General features: G+C 45.8%; 1 protein-coding gene across 1 annotated transcript in view; it reads right to left on the reverse strand.

The window, feature by feature from the left end:
• Nucleotides 1-1870: 1870 nt before the first annotated feature.
• Nucleotides 1871-16872, reverse strand: part of LOC146172193 (uncharacterized) — a 28004-nt gene continuing 13002 nt past the window's right edge. Inside the window, exon 4 of the mRNA XM_084585995.1 lies at nucleotides 1871-2033. Coding sequence (XP_084442121.1) covers nucleotides 1871-2033 — 163 coding nt within the window. The remainder of the gene's footprint in view (nucleotides 2034-16872) is intronic.

Below are 16872 nucleotides of genomic sequence, written 5' to 3' on the forward strand. Positions count from 1 at the left end.
TTATTCATGGAAGTTTTCTTCTTTCGTCCTCTTTCAGCATGACCGCGTAAAAGACGGCTTCTTTCAGTGCCGCACTATGCGTTTCTCGGAAAATACGTCTTTGACTGGGAAAGCCTTTTTTTTCCCCAGTGCGACGACCATTTCCTAGAAGCCCAAATGGTGTTTCCGAACACTTATTTCTCTGGCTGCACAATGGCGCTTCCTTATTTATCATTGTCTTCGCGTCCTTCCTTCCTCGTTCCAGTGTGGAATCGCGGTCCTCCGTCAATGTGACAACCAGCCGAATTTTTGCACAATCTTGCAGTTGGTTCCCTCATGCAGTGTGCTGGGGTCATATCACCGCTTTGATTAGAATAAGAATAAGAATAAGAATAATGTTTATTTAACATCTTGAGGATGTTGTGTGTGAGGAGAAGGTTTCTAACTGCTAAGGAGGAACAAGCAATGTTCTTATCGCTAGCTATCAAGTGAATAATATGGTTCAACTGCAGATAATTTTGCCGATGCTGAAACTGCGACACGCCGATAAATGAGAAAACTACCCACACCCGCAAGCTGTATTATATGTGGTGAGCAAGTAAATGCCCTTCTTACAAGATTGCCTGCTATCGCTTTACAGATGTAACAGAAAGGCAAAAGGCTGTTTTACACCTTGATAATATTCTCAAAAATGCTCTACCTCCAGCTAAAATGAAGACTGTATCCTTTTTTGCCCTTAAAGTTTCGCAAGAATAAAGCAAACATTCACGCACATTCAACTGAAGGAATTTTCCGGAACGTTGAATTACGGAGTGTGTGGTGCCTTGAAAATTAACTCTGATAATAGATCAACAAATAATCATTCCATCCACGGCAACTCATAACAAAGCACATTCATGGTGCCATATATGACACGCTGTGCACCAAACTGTTTGAACTGAAAACTTTAACAATATTGCAGAGAGATCTCGCCAACACCAAATCTTTCACACATAAAATCAAGTATAAGAAATCGATTGAGGCCCAAATATAAGCTGAGTTTGGAATGCTGCGTCGCTCATCAGAATGCCAGCGTGTGAACTAGCATTCCGAAAAGCATTCCAGAAAAATGTGTCACAATTCATTGCACTAATAAAGACACGCCGAACAAAATCCAACAGCACGGAAGCGGCAGTATTGGCCTCATTGCTGCAACCTCAATTTGTGCTTATAAATGAACAGCTTTTGCTGCAAGCGCTGTATGCAACCAGATATAAAAAGATAATAATAAACCTTTCTTACGTGGCTCAACATTGCGTTCGCTCTATTCTTTTTTTATGGTTGATTTCAACTTGCAGCGATGGCTAATTCAATTAGTTGCTCGCTTTGTTTAAACCCCCAGCCAGTCTCACGTTTTTTACTGCGCTAATCTTTTCAGAGAAAATTCATTCATGAAATGAACAATTTACATGCATCAATAATCCGCCTTTTTAAGCACAAAATTACCTATATGCTAACAAGGCATGCACTTTCTAGCGCTATTTAGGCCCAGTGCTGAGTGATGTGCCAGTTGTTGCTTTTTGTTTTCGGGGGGTGCCTTGCGCTCCTGAAAACCGCGCTATTGTGGCTCGTTCTGAACACGGGCTCTGGGCGCCCTTTTGCAACTTCGCGGCCTAAAATCCCTTTGAATTCGGCTTTTGGTGCTCTCGGTGGCTGTGGCGGCTGAAGTTCGCGAACACTTCCTCGAACAACATTTCAACACTACAGCGAGCTTTTCACTGTTCTCACTCGTATCATGCAATAGTCAGAATGTCGATGTGCAAAGTCATGACGAAGGTTCACAATAGTTGTCTTCACTGTTCAGTATTTTACTAAATGTTCTCAGCTTGATGATTTTACGCGTATAGCGGCTTTATTTAACTACCAACACGATTAGAGGGGACAAAATATCGAGGTGTGCAAAACTGAGAAGCCACTTGCCAGCAGGCTCCGTTCGTTGTTTTTCTTCTGCAGCAGGGAGCTGCGTCACCGCAGAGGTTGTGGGTGCTCGTTCCGGCCATCGAGAATCCACCTTACTGCATGTGAACGTGAAGATTTCAAGTGGCAACAGAGTGGGGTCGTGACAGCGCGGGTACTCCCACCTATACAGCATTCGCATAGTCATCGCTTCCTGATTGACGCATCTTATTCTACCACTCGCATTGCGCAAATAGATGCCATCGGTGTGCCCTCTATCTACATGTTGAGAAATCTGGCGGCGTGCAACTTAGCCGCACATGCTGCAAATGTACAACTATCCTTCGTTCGTCGCGAATAAGGAGTTCGTAATGCTACTTGCATCGACATTTTATCCGCTTCTTTTCTCCAAAAAGATGCAGCGGACAAGCGTCAACACTGACAAAATTAATCTGGAAATAAATCAGTTTAACCATACAGGACACACCTGCGCCATGATAAGAATGGCTAGCATCAAACATTGAAATCAGGACAAGCAAATACACTATGTGTAATAAAAGGGCTAGCACCGCAGTCTCGACAAAACAATGGTGTTTGGGAATAGCAAGCGGGATTGGTCTCGCATAGTGCAGAACTATTCTATAGAGCGCAAGTTTTCAAACTGTGATGACTGGGACAGCACAACAGACGCCTAATAATCGCAACAAGTCGCGTAAAAGCCTCCTAACTCGCGGAAGCGCATACCGCAGCCTTTCAATATATATGGGTAGTTAATAAGAATATTGATATTCTATTTCTAAATGCGGCGGGTGCTTACGTGGAATCATTCTTTTTAATTAAGGGAGTAACTACTCCCTGACATCCACCCAAGTGCAACCATATGGCTACAAAGGAAAGCTTGTAAAGCTTTCTCAGCAACTTGGTAGTGCAGGAACTATTCGTCTTGATCCGGAGATCGGACCCGGGACCAAGGTCTTTCCGGGGCGGTCGCTCTACGAGCTCCGCTAACCAGGACGGTGAGCAGATCAGATGTAGGGTGAGATCGAACTGATCAATTACTCGAAGTGGGAACGGTGGTGATGAAGTATTTCGCGAAACCCCAAGGTAGACATGTAACAGACGAAGGTGGCTAGTTGGTGGTTGACTATGGAATGCATATTGGAACCGTGCGAAGCAACAGGGACGAAGAGAAGGCACAGGACAAAAACGCGTATTTTAACTAAGGTTTACTACACAGAAAACCACATTTATACACGTTTCCTAATCACAACTGATAAACAACAGACATCATATCGTACATGCGTAGTGACGAGAGTGGCACAAGTTAGCATTTAGACAGTTGAATTCCTTCATGGAAAGCGAAATTGAAGTAGTGCTTATGCAACGGCCATTCTCTTTCTTTATGCTAGAGCCTTCAAAAATGTCCCTGCTGAGCTGGTTCGGTAATTTGTTCGGCCCAATTTTTCCAACTTTTCCACGGAACCTGGCGACAATGGTTTGCCACTTCACCACCCCCGCCAATGGCTCAATGACTGCGCGGTGCTCCTGAAGTCAAACACTGAAGCAGCGTCCGGTTTGCCCTATGCATTAGTTCCCACATGTTAGGGTTATTTTGTTAAGTGTAGGAGTGAACCAGTTTACTTGCTTAGTGCGGCATTCGTTATTTTTTCTCTTTCCCTGCACTATATTGTACATGCTCGAAATCTTTTTGAGCGCCGTGAAGACCATTTCACATTTCATGCCCACTTTTTTTGAGGCGATGAGAAATCTGGTGCAAGTATGGCAAAGTCATAGGTCTCCAGCGTTGTGCTTCATCACATGGGAAGTGCATCGGTGGGCATCGAGCTTCCTTGGCAATTGCTTCTATCACAGAGGTGACCACCTCTCAAGGGAACCCAGGACTATTCAGTTGTTGTAACCGAAATTGCACGCTGTTCAGCATTTCATCTGGGTAATACTTATCAAGAGCAGCGCGCAGGCAGCTTTTTGCTTTTTTCATTTTACAAGCTTTGAATGAGCGGAATGATGGCTTAGGATCTCTTTTTTCTTAGCGAGGCTGGTACCTCTAGCACACCTGGGTTCCGCTAGTACCAGTGACAATACATATGTCCAAAAACTGCAAGCACCCTTGCGATGGCTACTCATAGCTGAAGCTCAACCCAAAGGCACACTCACTGAAGATTTCTAGAATTCGGTTCACTACCGGAATAGCCTCTTCTCAAGATACCCTTTTCAAGAAAATGGCATAATCATCCACATATCTAAAACAGCCCACTCGGCTAATACCGCTCACATGTGGGAACATAGGGCAAACTGAAAGTTGCTTGAATGTTCGACTTCATGAGCACCGCGCAACCGTTGATTCATTGGCGGGGGGCGGTAAACTGGAAAACCATTGTCGCCATTGCCGTGAGTGCACGCCCAGGTTCCGTGACAGGGATGTCCTGAAAAAAATGCCAAATCAGCTCAGCAGGGAAATTTTGGAAGCCTATAGCATAAAAAGCGAATGCCAGTTGCATAAGCACTGCTTCAGTTTCGCTTCCCATGAAGGAATTCAACTATCCAGATGCTAACTTGAGCCACGCTCGTCACCGCGTATGTATAATATTGCCACCTAGCGTTGCCAGGTGGCGAATGACTGAGGAGTGAAGGCAGACGAAGTGTCGCGCGTTTGCGTCTGTGCTGCTTGCTGCCGTTGTGTCTGAGCTAACCCCCTGTCGTATCCCAATTGGTATCCCGCATCATAGTGTATGTGATTTTCTGGTGGAGCTGCTGGGTAATACAATCACCTATGCAAGCGTCTCCATCTAAAGGACTTCGCGCCAGCCTTGTGCCATTGGACACCCCGGTGCATCGCTCCAATCGACGGCTCCAGGGACTGTCTTCGGAGCTTCAGCCATTAGCCGCCGCCATGACATCTTCATCTTTCATCTTTACTTTCACTGTGAGGTACATGTGCATGGATTATCAGTATTACAGAAGGAGGTCCCGAAGTATAAACTGTCCGGGGGACCTCCTAACTGTCCGGGGGACCTCCTAGTGCTTCTGCTCAGCAAGTAGCGGGCGTCGCACCAGCCTGTAACTACACCTTGCAGGCTTCTCGGGCACCGAAATCTTTCTATGGGGACCTCTTAGAGATTGTGGAGGACTGGTTTCTTCAGTTTGAACGTGGCGCTGCTTTTAACCAGTGGGACGATGCTGCCAAACTAGGGAACGTCTACTTCAGCCTTGAGGATGGCGCTTGTACCTGGTTCGAAAATCGAGAGCAAGTTTTAACATCGTTGCAGGAATTCCGTCGTCAACTGCTCGAGGCTTAGACCAGCGTGGATCGTCGCGAAAATGCAGAACGTGCCCTACCCTCTTGTTTCCAGATGCCGAATGAGAGTGTCCAAACGTACGTCGAGGACATGACGCACCTCTTGAGGTGAGCCGATCCCGCCATGCCTGGGGAAAAAAGGTTAGGCCCTTGGTGCGGGGTGTGAAAGATCCACTGTTCGCAGGCCTTGTGCACAACCCACTGTCGACTGTCAACGGATTCCTTACTGAGGCTACCACAATAGAAAGTGAGGTACAACAACGTGCCATGACTTATGATCGACCTTTCCGTAATGGCACAATCGCGGAATCCTTTGCATCATCCGAGCGGCATCCTGACGCTTTGCGCGAACTGATTCGCAGCGTCGTGCTCGAAGAACTGAGCAAGTTCTGCAAACCTCTGCAGCCATTGCCAGCTTCCTTTTCTGCTATAGTGCGAGAGGAGGTGTGACAGGCGCTCAAGAGCCCTCTTTCGCCTGTAGTGACGAGCCCGCCATAGCTGCCGGGGACCGACAACCATCCCACATATGCGGAAGATCTGCAGTCAGGCTCTCCCTTCACCGCCCCCATTCTCGCGCAGCCTACAGCTCCGCTGCCTTCGGTGCAGCCAGTGCAGTATTTTGGCGATCGTCCCCTGCCTCGATACCAAGCCGACATTTGGCGCACGTCTGACAGGCGTCCGCTCTGCGTCCACTGCGGTGAACGAGGACATCTCTACCGTGATGGTCCGTATCGACGCCTTGGTCTTCACGGCTTCCGCATCGACTCGCCTCCACCCCGGTTTGGTGAACAACCCAAAGTTATTGAAGAGTACCTGGCGGAGCAGCGTTCTTCATCTTGTTCTCAGCGTCAGTCCCGCTCCCTTTCACCAAGGTGCTCTTCGACGTCCACCCACGGCTGCTCGCGACAGGAGAAAGGCAGCTCATCTAGCCCTCATCGGGAAAACTGAAAACAGCGACCTTCGAGGGCGAGGCCGCTGGTAGTCGCTGCGTTGAAGACCTCCCGTTGTTGTCGCTTCGATCCGACTGAAGGCGGCTGGTACCGTCGTATAGTGAAGGCAAAACCGTTTTTCTGGACATTCCTGTTATTTTAGACGGTCGTGCATTAGTGGACACCGGTGCCGATTGTTCAATTTTGAGTGGCCGCATGGAGACTGCATTGAGCAAGGTGCTTACTGCTTGGCCAGGTGTGTACCTTCCAACCATCGTAGGTGATATAGGTGCTCCAAATGAGATGTAAACGGTTCTTATTCAGACTAACGGATGCACGTTCGTCGTTAGTTGCGTCGTTTTGATTGACTGCTCCCGTTACCTTATCCTCAGCATTGACTTTCTGCGAGATTACGGAGCAGTTATTGACCTGCGAAATAGACTCTTCATATTTTCTATGACAGTCTGCGGAACAAGATAATAGCAGTCCTCGCAATGCGCACTTCGCGTTTTCGCTGAGACAGTCTCGCTGCCGCCGCGAAGCAGTGTTCTTGTGGAATTTACCTGTGACGATTCCCGTGCCGGCGATTTTGTAGCGGAGGCGAACCATTCACTCCTGCTTGCTCAAAGCATCTCCTGTGCTCGAAATTTATTGTCGCTTCACAATGGCTGGGCTGCGCTCCCTGTCACAATATTTTCTAATCAGCACCGGTACTTGTCTCCGGGAACTGCCATCGCTTTCGCTTACCCTGTTACGCACGATTGGGTCTGTTTGCATCCATGGTCGGCAGTCGAAAATGACAAACCATCGTTAGAAAGCATGAACATTAACTGCCACTTGTCGAAGGAGAAACCGCGGGCCTTAGAGCACCTGTTGCTGGACTTCAAACAATTCTTCGCTTCTTCCTCGAAGGTTCGTCTAATGCTCATCACACTACATCGCATCATTACTTACGACGACGCTCCGCTATACGACAACAGCCTTATCGTGTGTCTGCTAAAGAACGGGAAGTGATCCAGATGCAAATTCAGGAGATTCTGAATGATGGTGTTGTGAAACCTTCACAAAGTCTGTGGTCTTCGCCAGTCGTCCTGGCCAAGAAAAAGGAGAGCCCTCTCCAATGTTGCTTCGAATATCGAAAATTGAATAATGTGACAAAGAAACATGTATACTCGTTGCCGCGCACCAATTCTCAGTGGACAGATTGCGACGTGCAAAGTATATTTAATCTATTGATTTGAAAAGCGGCTATTGGCAAATCGAAGTGAACTAAAGAGATCGAGAAAAAACCGCATTTGTAACTCCAGATGGCCTATATGAATTCAAAGTACTCCCATTTGGATTGTGCTCTGCCGTAGCTACATCCCTAAGGATGATGGACACCATCCTCACTAGCCTCAAGTGGCAGATCTCTCTTGTGTACTTGGACGACGTAGTTTTTCTCGACACATTTGACCAACACCTCGAACGTCTTCGAGCTGTTCTGGAAGCCCTCCGTTCTGCTGATCTCATGCTGAAGCCGCAGAAATGCCACTTCGGGTATACAGAACAGAAGTCTCTTGGCCATGTTGTGAGCGCTGATGGGGTCCGCCTGCATCCCGATAAGACTGCTGCCTTCGCATGGTTTCCCGTTCTAGCTACCAAGAGGGCTGTTCGGCGCTTTCTCGGCCTGTGCGCATAATATCGGCGGTTCATTGCGACACTTTTCTCCGGTTGCGGAAGCTCTGACGCGCCTCACAAGAAAGGACATCACTTTTTTTGGGGACTCTGAGCAGGAGATGGCCTTCTATTTGCTTCGCGAGCGCCTTCAAACATCCCATGTTCTGGCGCACTTCGATGGAGCGGCTGACACTGAGGTGCACACTGACGCCAGTAGTATCGGTCTTGGCACGATCCTTGTTCAGCATCAAGACGTGATTTAGCGAGTAATAGCCTATGCTAGCCGCACTCTCTCTCGGACCGAAACGAACTAATCCACCTCGAAAAAGGAATGCCTGGCGGTCGTGTGGGCCACTATGAAGTTTAGCCCCTATCTTTACGGCCGACTATTTAAAGTAGTCACGGACCATCATTGTCTTTGCTGGCTGGCAAATCGGCGAGACCCATCTGGATGGCTTGCACGCTGGAGTTTACGGCTTCAGGAGTTTGACATAACTATTGTTATAGGTCAGGCCGCAAACAGGAAGACGCCGACACGCTGTCACGAGCACCCGTTGACACTGGCGATGCTACAGCCGATGACGGTATCGGCTTTCTAGAAGCCCTCAGTGCATCTGAGCTCAAGAATCGATAAAGAGCTGATCCAGACATCCTTCCACTCATCGATTACCTGGAAGGGCGTGATACGACCCTCCCTCGACACCTATCTCGGCACCTTGGTTCCTTCTGTATGCGGCAAGTCGTCTTGTATAAAAGGAATTCCCAGGGCCAAGAAAGAGCTTACCTTCTGGTAGGGCCATGCGAGCTCCGTGCGGATATTCTCCTTGCTTACCACGAAGAAAAGACGTCTGGTGATTTGGGTTGCTCACGGACGCTTGTTCGAGTGCGCAATATGTATTACTGGCCAGGAGTCACCGCAGCTGTGGAACGTTACTTAAGTAGCTGTCGCGAATGCCAGCGCCGTAAAACACCGCCCCTGAAGCCTGCCGGATTTCTCAAGCCAGGTAAAACATCACGTATTCCATTCGACCGAATCGGCATGGATCTCTTTGGCCCTTTTCCTTTGTCGCAGGCAGAAAACAAATGGATAAATTAGTCGCTACGGACAACCTGACTCGATACGCTAAGACAAAGGCAATCCCTCATACCACAGCTTCCGAAATAGCCGAGTTTTTCATGCACGACATAGTCTTGCGGCATGGCGCCCCTTCCTACGTCATTACCGACATAGGGACAGCTTTTACTTCGCAGCTCATTGACCGCATATTTCAGCTGAATTGCACGACCCATGGCGAGACCACAGCGTGCCATCCACAAAGCAATAGTCTTGCCGAAAGGTTGAATAAGACGATTTCGGACATGTTGTCAATGTATGTCCTCGGATGAGCTGTGCTGCTGTACGTCACATTTACGTATAATACAGGCTTACAAGAAACAACGCGCTTCACACAATTTCGACTTGTTTATGGACGCGAAGTTCAGAGCATGTTTCACTCCATGCTCCCACGCCCAGATGATGACCAACTTTCTCCAGATGCCCAGCAATATGCTGTCCGCGCTGGGAATCCCGCCAGCTCGAACATGTGCACATCGGGCGGCAGCAGACCTCTGACACGCGCATTACAACCTCCGGCAGCTCAAGGTTGACTACAAACCTGGGGTCACGTCTGGGTGTGGAAACCAGTTCGACGTCCAGGATTGTCAGAGAAACTCCTTTCCCGCTACTTCGGGCCTTACAAAGTGTTGCGCCGTATGAGTGACCTCAGGTATGAAGTTTTGTCCAGACGGCGCCGCACCACCAAAACGTCGAAAGCCCGGCTTGGACATTGCTGCACATTGTGCGGCTGAAGTCGTACTTCGAAACGATAGCGTACGGCCGCCCGCTGTGACCACTGTCTTGTTTTTCGCATCGTTCTTACCAGCCGTCTTCATTTTTTTTTTAATTTTTTTTTGGAAGGGGAGGCGGGGGGGGGGGGTAATTTCACCTAGCGTTGCCAGGTGGCGCATGACTGAGGAGTGAAGGCAGACAAAGTGTCGCTTGCGCGTTTCCATCAGTGCTGCTTGCTGCCGTTGCGTCTGGGCTAACCCCTTCTGTGCATAACTGTGCATAACGTGCATAAATGTGGTTTTCCTTGTAGTACATGTTAGTTGAAGTTCCGTGCTTTTGTCCTGTGCTTTCTTCTCTTTGTCTCTGTCGCTTCGTGCGGTTGCAATATGTATTCTATACCCAAGGTGGAGTAGACCTATGTAGATCTACAAGGTGTAAAGAATAGTCAGTGGGTGGAAACCAGAGCGCTGCACTTAGTCTTTCCGGACATACGCGGTGAATACGGTAGTGTACACAGAGAACTTCTGTTGAACATACTCGAATCTGAAGGCATTGTTATAGAAGTAATTAATGACTAAAGGAAACGCACAGAGATAAAGTTGAAATTGCATGGGACCGGCTAAGACATACGCTAACTGTTTAGGTATGCAAAGGTCTTAGACAAGGATAACCACTATCAGTGCTGCTGATGATGATCTACTTGAAAAATATAACAAACAGTCGGCATGAAAGCAACCTTGATTTTAGTTTTTCGTATACGATAGTAGAACTAATGTAGAAGAAACGCTTCCATTAATAATCTTTGCGGACGACATTGTTCTATTAGCCAATAGCTGGGAGGATTTACAATCATTGGCTAATATTTGTGAATACGAGGGAAATGCCGTCAGCTTTACATTCAGCGCAATTAGGTCGGGTCAGATGGAATTCAATTATTTCAGTGATGAAAACCCTAAATAAAGGGGAGTGAGATGCGAAGCCAGGCAGGATGTAAATATAAATATAGGAATAAATGAAGGACAGGTGTACATAGAAACATGAACAGGCCACCAAGGCGAAGGGACAAATAGATGCCATGATAATGAAGCACAAGGAATTATGGTGGTACACACGATATTAAATGCTTAAGGTTATTTGGAAAGGAATAATGGTACCAGGGCTTACAATAAAGAACGCGGTTTTGTGCTTATGGGGAGAAGTCCAATCGAGGTTAGACATAAATCAGGGATCATTGCGAAGGTCAGAACTTGGAGCCAACAGCAAAACTACAAACGAAGCAATACAGGGCGACGTGTGGGCTAGGCGTCTTTCGAGGCACGAGAGGCTCAGAGCAAACTATCTTACCAAGAGCGACTCAGGAACGTGGACGACAATAGGTGGGTAGCTGAAGTATTTAAATACTTGACACCCGAGTGCAGTTGTTCGCAGATGATTGTGCCTTGCACACCAGTGTAATGTGAAACAGATTCCACACAGCTCAGGATTGACCTCAGATCCATTGAGAGTTGGTGCAGCATCATTAGAATGTCCCTAATGTTAAAAAATGCATTCAAGTTTGCTTCATCAGGAAAAAAGAAAGAAATTGTTATATAAATATTCCCTCAACGGAGAAATATTTCAATCAATGCGACGTATAATTATCTAGGTGTTATTTTGTCCGCAGATGGTACATGGTAAGCGCATGTCACCATGTTTCGCAAGAAATGCAGGTAGACCCCACAGTTGTCTCCAGTGCAATTTAAGGCATGCGCATAGGGAGGCTAGGGAGGTAGCGTACGAAACATACGTCAAGCCCATCCTTGAGTATGCCCACACTGTGTGGAATTCATTCTACAGTATTCATGGCTAGATGCTTGAGCGCATACAATCTGCCGCTGCGCGATTTGTCATTGGCGTCAACGACCACTTCCTTAACATAAGTAAAATGAAAAGCAATTGGGCTGGGTGTCATTGAGTGAAGACCACAGGACTCTACGTTTAAAGCGCTTTTATAAAATTTATCATGATCAAATAGGAGTTTCATCCACAGCATATTTGCACCCCCTCGCATTATGTATCTTCTAGAATTGATCATTGTCACAAAGTGCGACCGTATAGCTGAAAGACAAATATTTTCTAGTATTATTTTTTTGTACGAAGCACCAAGGAATCGAATGCACTGCTAAGTGAAGTAGTGAGACGAAGCACGGCGGATTTGTTTTATATAGACTTGCATCCCCAGCAATTATGCCTTCTTGGAGCTGCGGGTTTTGACAGAATAAAGAATAAAAATACTTATACAAAAAGGGCATTGACTCACAGTGGCAGAAAAGAACCAGAAAACTAACAAATAAGTATTTAGGAAGACAGGGCAGATAAATAAAGAACATTAAAAGACATGTAAAGACACAGAGGCTGGAAATTGAATAATTCAATTGAAAAGAAGCCGCCCTAAGACATATATAGAAAATGAAAAAACCGAATTAAGAAGGAAAACATTTATGACACCTCAGTGGCCTTCTCCATGAAGCTAGATCAGGCTGTCTTAGAACTCTAAGCTACAGAAGGAAGTTTAATTGAGATTAAACTTGTGCTATGTGCTGTAGATGCAGAGGAAAGTTTAACATCTTATTGTGGAGGGTGGCAGTATCGATCCATATGTGGATGCTGACTAGTCGCTCCAGTGTCTTGGCCCAAGGCTCTGGAGTTCAGAGGGGACAAAGGAAGCATGAATAAATACGCGGTAGAGGTTAACAAGAGACGTTTGAAAGATTGGTGGATAAATAGCAGGGAGCATGACAGCTAAATTGCAATTAAACTAGGATATTTAATAATAACCTATATATAAAATTAAAATCGTTAATGTTAAAGAGTTATACAAGTTAAAAAGCATAAAAAAGAAAGGCTGAGCATACTGATGAGTTTCAGACCAAACTCCAATAAGGATGCTCTTCAACAGCCATTTATTCTGGGGTAATTACTCAATGATATCCACCCATGCGCAGCCGTATTTGTTTCTTTATTACAGTGCCTCAAAGACCCCAGGAGTGCAGGGTTTTACGTGAGAGGTGGGCTTCACAGGATTGTGGCGATTAACAAAAAAATTGTTCAATTGCGGTTTTGAAATGGTTTGGTTAGAATGAAAGACAATGTGAGACGCAAGATCGTTCTAGTCGACAAAAATGAAGGGAGGTGCCTTGTCATTTGGCCGTGTGGCAGAGAAACAGCAAAGGTGTGGCTGATGAGACTGGAATCGGCGTGGTGGCTAGGTGAAAATGCATGGTAAAATGTATGAAATAAACAGAGTGTAGATATTTTACGGAGTGCTTGCAAGCTTGGTAGACCGGCATTAGCTTTTAAATTAGTGACGCTAGTGTCGCGAAAATAGTCAGAGAAGATAAATCTAGCTGCATGGTTTTGGCTTAATTCAATGGTAGATATCAGGTTTTTAAGACATGGTCCCACAATTCGCAGGCGTATACTCTAGTTTGGGCCTTACAAGAGTTACATAAGCGAGATGTTTTACAGAAGAAGGTGCCTGAGCTACGTTACTTTCGCAAAAACATCGTTGGTAAACAAAAATCGTCCCGGTCCGGGGATTGAAAATGGGACCACCGGTTTTTCGTGGCAGTCGCTCTACCATCTGAACTACAAGGGCGGTCAGCAGATCAGACGGTAGGTTGAGAGTGAATTGATCAATAACTCAAAGTGGAGACGGTGTTGATCGGATATTAAGGGAAAACCCCAAGGTGGAGTGGATTTATAATTCAGGAAGTAATTACTCATTGACATCCACCCAAGCGAAGATGTTTCTGCGAAAGCGGTGCAGTTTTCTTTTGTTGCCATATGACTGCGTTTGGATGGATGTCGATCAGTAATTACTCTTTTAATTATAAATCTACTTCACTATAGTTGTTTCCGAGAAATAATCGATCAACACCACCATTCCCACTTCGAGTTAGAGAGCAATTCGCTTTCGCCCTACCATCTGATCTGCTGACCGCCCTGGTTAGCTCAATAATAAAGAGAAAGTCCTGATTAGGTCATTTGATAGAGCTACTGTCTGGAAAGGCGGCGATCCCGGGTTCGATTCTCGGGCTAGGGCGAATTTTTCTTTAAATACGAGGTTCATGAGAAAGCTGTTCAGCTTTCCTTTGTAGCCATATGGCTGCGCTTGGGTGAATGTCAAAGAGTAATTACTCTCTTAATTATAAATATACTTTACCATAAGGGTTTCTCCTAAATAATCGATCAATCATTCTTCTTTACGATCGCCATCATCCTCGTCATACCACCATCACTACACCCAGTGCAAGAAACCTTCCTTTCATATATTCTGCTCCCATTCACACACCTAATATTCTGTCCTCCCTTATTACACTTGCCTTCCATTAGAATCTAGTCTCTCACCCGTAGAAACTATCGGTTATTTACTTTCGTGTTATAGGACATGGCCATGCCAATTTCTCCTCCTTCAGTTTTGAATACAATGCATTAATTTGTGTTTGTTCCTTTACTCATTTGGCCTTCTTGCAGTTTATTAACGTTACACCTATTTTTTTCTTCCGTAGCTCTTTTCGTGGTTATCAATTTAAACTGCACTCTCTTGGCTACCTTCCAAACTTCTGCCTTACAGGTGGGTACAGGTAAAATAGACCTGTTATACAGCTTTCCTTTGTGAGAATGCTGATAACCCGCTTCTGATGATCCCATAGTACTTGCGGCATGCGCTCCATCCTAATCTGTTTTAATAGTTATTACCCTTCTGTGGTCTAGACCTCCGGCCCCTACCTAAGCAGACTTATTCCCGCACTACTTGGAGTCTCTCGCCACCTTCCGCAAACTGCCGCGTTTTGCAAGAGTGTTAGACTTTAGTTTTCTGCACATTTCTGTTTTCTCTTCTTTATTAAAGTTTATTCATTGTACTCTCAATAGCGCGGACTACCCAGCGCTGCAGTTGTCCTTTCCTTCAACGAGTGTCCTTGCGCTAGACTAGCAGAATTGTGGAGTTGCTCTCGGGAAGTCGGCGTACAGTATTGGTTAGCGCGCTTGGCTGGGGCATGGAAGGCTGGTAGTTCGAGCTCTGGCATGGACACGATTCACTCGTTTTTCTTATTCCCTTTCTGCTGATCCAACATCTATTCCACAGCTTGTTGAATACCCTTTCCACGCCGCTCACAGGGCAAGAAATGTTCCCGCATTATTGAATTTTCTCTCCTATTTCTAGAACCGATCTCATTTCGAACAGTGCCTGGCTTTCAAACTGCTTATTTTCTACCTTGATATTGTCGTCGCCTATATTCGGCGTTTTTACTTTGCCAATTGCCGTTTCCTACGTCTTCATCGAAGCTTTCGAATTGCTAGCCATCATGGCTACATGTAGCTCCGTAGGCTTGTACAGCCTTCAATTTTTAGCGGTTATTTAGGTCGACGACGGTGTCTGCACCTTCTCATTCATACCATACAGCCATATGTATAGGTACAAACATGTTAACAGCTATATATTCCTCTACCAGATTGCCTAGATTTCTTCTCTCCGCTAATCTTGGCCCGTAGCATATTGCATAGCCTTCCTATAGTGCAGTACATGCTCCATGTCTCTGTCTAACTTCATCCTCGAAGAGCACCCACTAGATACAGTTAGCACCCTCCGCTGCGTCGCCAGCCTCGCCACCATCGGGATGAGTTGATCCGCAGCTGCTGGGGACTGGGGGCAAGGCGTTTAGTGTAGTATTCATAGAGCAGGTGATTGCCAGTATTACACCACGACGGCCAAATAATCCTGCTCAGGTGAGAGCGTGCCTTTCCGGCATTTGTCTCCATTGTCCGGCTCCAACGCAGCTTGCTCACAGAATTCCACCGACACGCGGCTTTTTACTTAATCCGGTAGAGATTCCGGTGGCCGAATGCATTTAGTTAAAGGGACACCGAAAACATATAAAATTCAGTTCTTAGCTATTGATTCGAGCATTCTAGCGATACAAACAAAATCTCAGCTGTAAGCTAAGTTTTTAAACGTTGGAAAAAGTCTAATATTAGGTGAAGAAACTGTATTCAACACACTTTGCGAATGTCCACTCTGGTTGTCTTGATGATACGCGTACAGTGATTGGCTTGAACATGCCTGTGGCATCGTCGGGAGCACGAACGAAGTGAATATGTTGCAACTCTGGACGCCCGCAGCTTTTGACCCCAGCGGCCTATTAAGCGAACATTATGTCCCTAGTATGAACGCCGAATTTTACCAAGAAAATAAATGGCTTCTAATTTCCCCTTCATAATAGAAAGTACGCTTTTCACCATTGCTGAAAGAGGGTGGCCATAAAATAGAATGTCGGAGGAACAAACTGGCAGCCTTGGAGACATCAGGCATTTCGAACACTAAACGAATTCATCAAATAGGCACTTTTAATGTGTATATGGCTCTTTTAATCAGAAGTGTGGTTCCTTGGTTCAATGATGAGTTCAGAGACAGTGTGAGTACCGTGACACCTCACTGCTTAAGGCAAAACATATGCTGTTTTTTGTCCTATAGAGCAGATATATCAGTCTAAAACAAATAAACTCCTATATATGCTTAGGAATTTCCTCATAGGAAAGCAATGCCTGCTGCGGATGCTCGTGGAGCTCAGTGCAACTGCTCGAGCACTGAATAGTGTTACAGCATACACCTTCGGTCTGCCTCCCAGTCACAACATTTGCGGTAGCGTAGCTGATAGCAACTCACGAAGAAGCACCCGAATTCTTCTGGTTGAAACTGTAATTCTCACCATAGAAACAAACCACGTGTATTTTCTTGCAGAATATGTGAAGCGAAGAATCCTTCTTGGAAGAGATGCGTTTAACTGCGGCCAAAACGCTGCATGGGTGAACTCCTGCTTGCTGTCATGCTTGGAAAATTCAATTTGATTTATTGATCGATCGATTCATTGATAGATAGATTGTTTTATTGATAGATTGTTTTAGAATTTGACTTAATTTGTCGGGAATGTTTTTCCGAGCAGGCTGCCAGACAATGCGCTGTGTTAAGCAATTTAAACGGCTGTTGGTGACTCTCATCATGATGAAAATCGTCTGAATAGACTGAATAACTGACTAAATAATAATCAGTTATCACAGCGTAATGGTTAGTTTCCATATAGCAACTTCATAGCGGAAGACAAGACGTTGCCATACACGTTTTTGAAACGAAGAAACCTTCTGGAAGCGCGATGACATATCTTGCTCTTTTTTTTTTTTCAACAAGG

This window comes from Amblyomma maculatum, unplaced genomic scaffold, assembly GCF_055883805.1.
Source record: "Amblyomma maculatum isolate TAMU_Amacu unplaced genomic scaffold, ASM5588380v1 scaffold_13, whole genome shotgun sequence".
Classification (NCBI taxonomy): Eukaryota; Metazoa; Arthropoda; class Arachnida; order Ixodida; family Ixodidae; genus Amblyomma; species Amblyomma maculatum.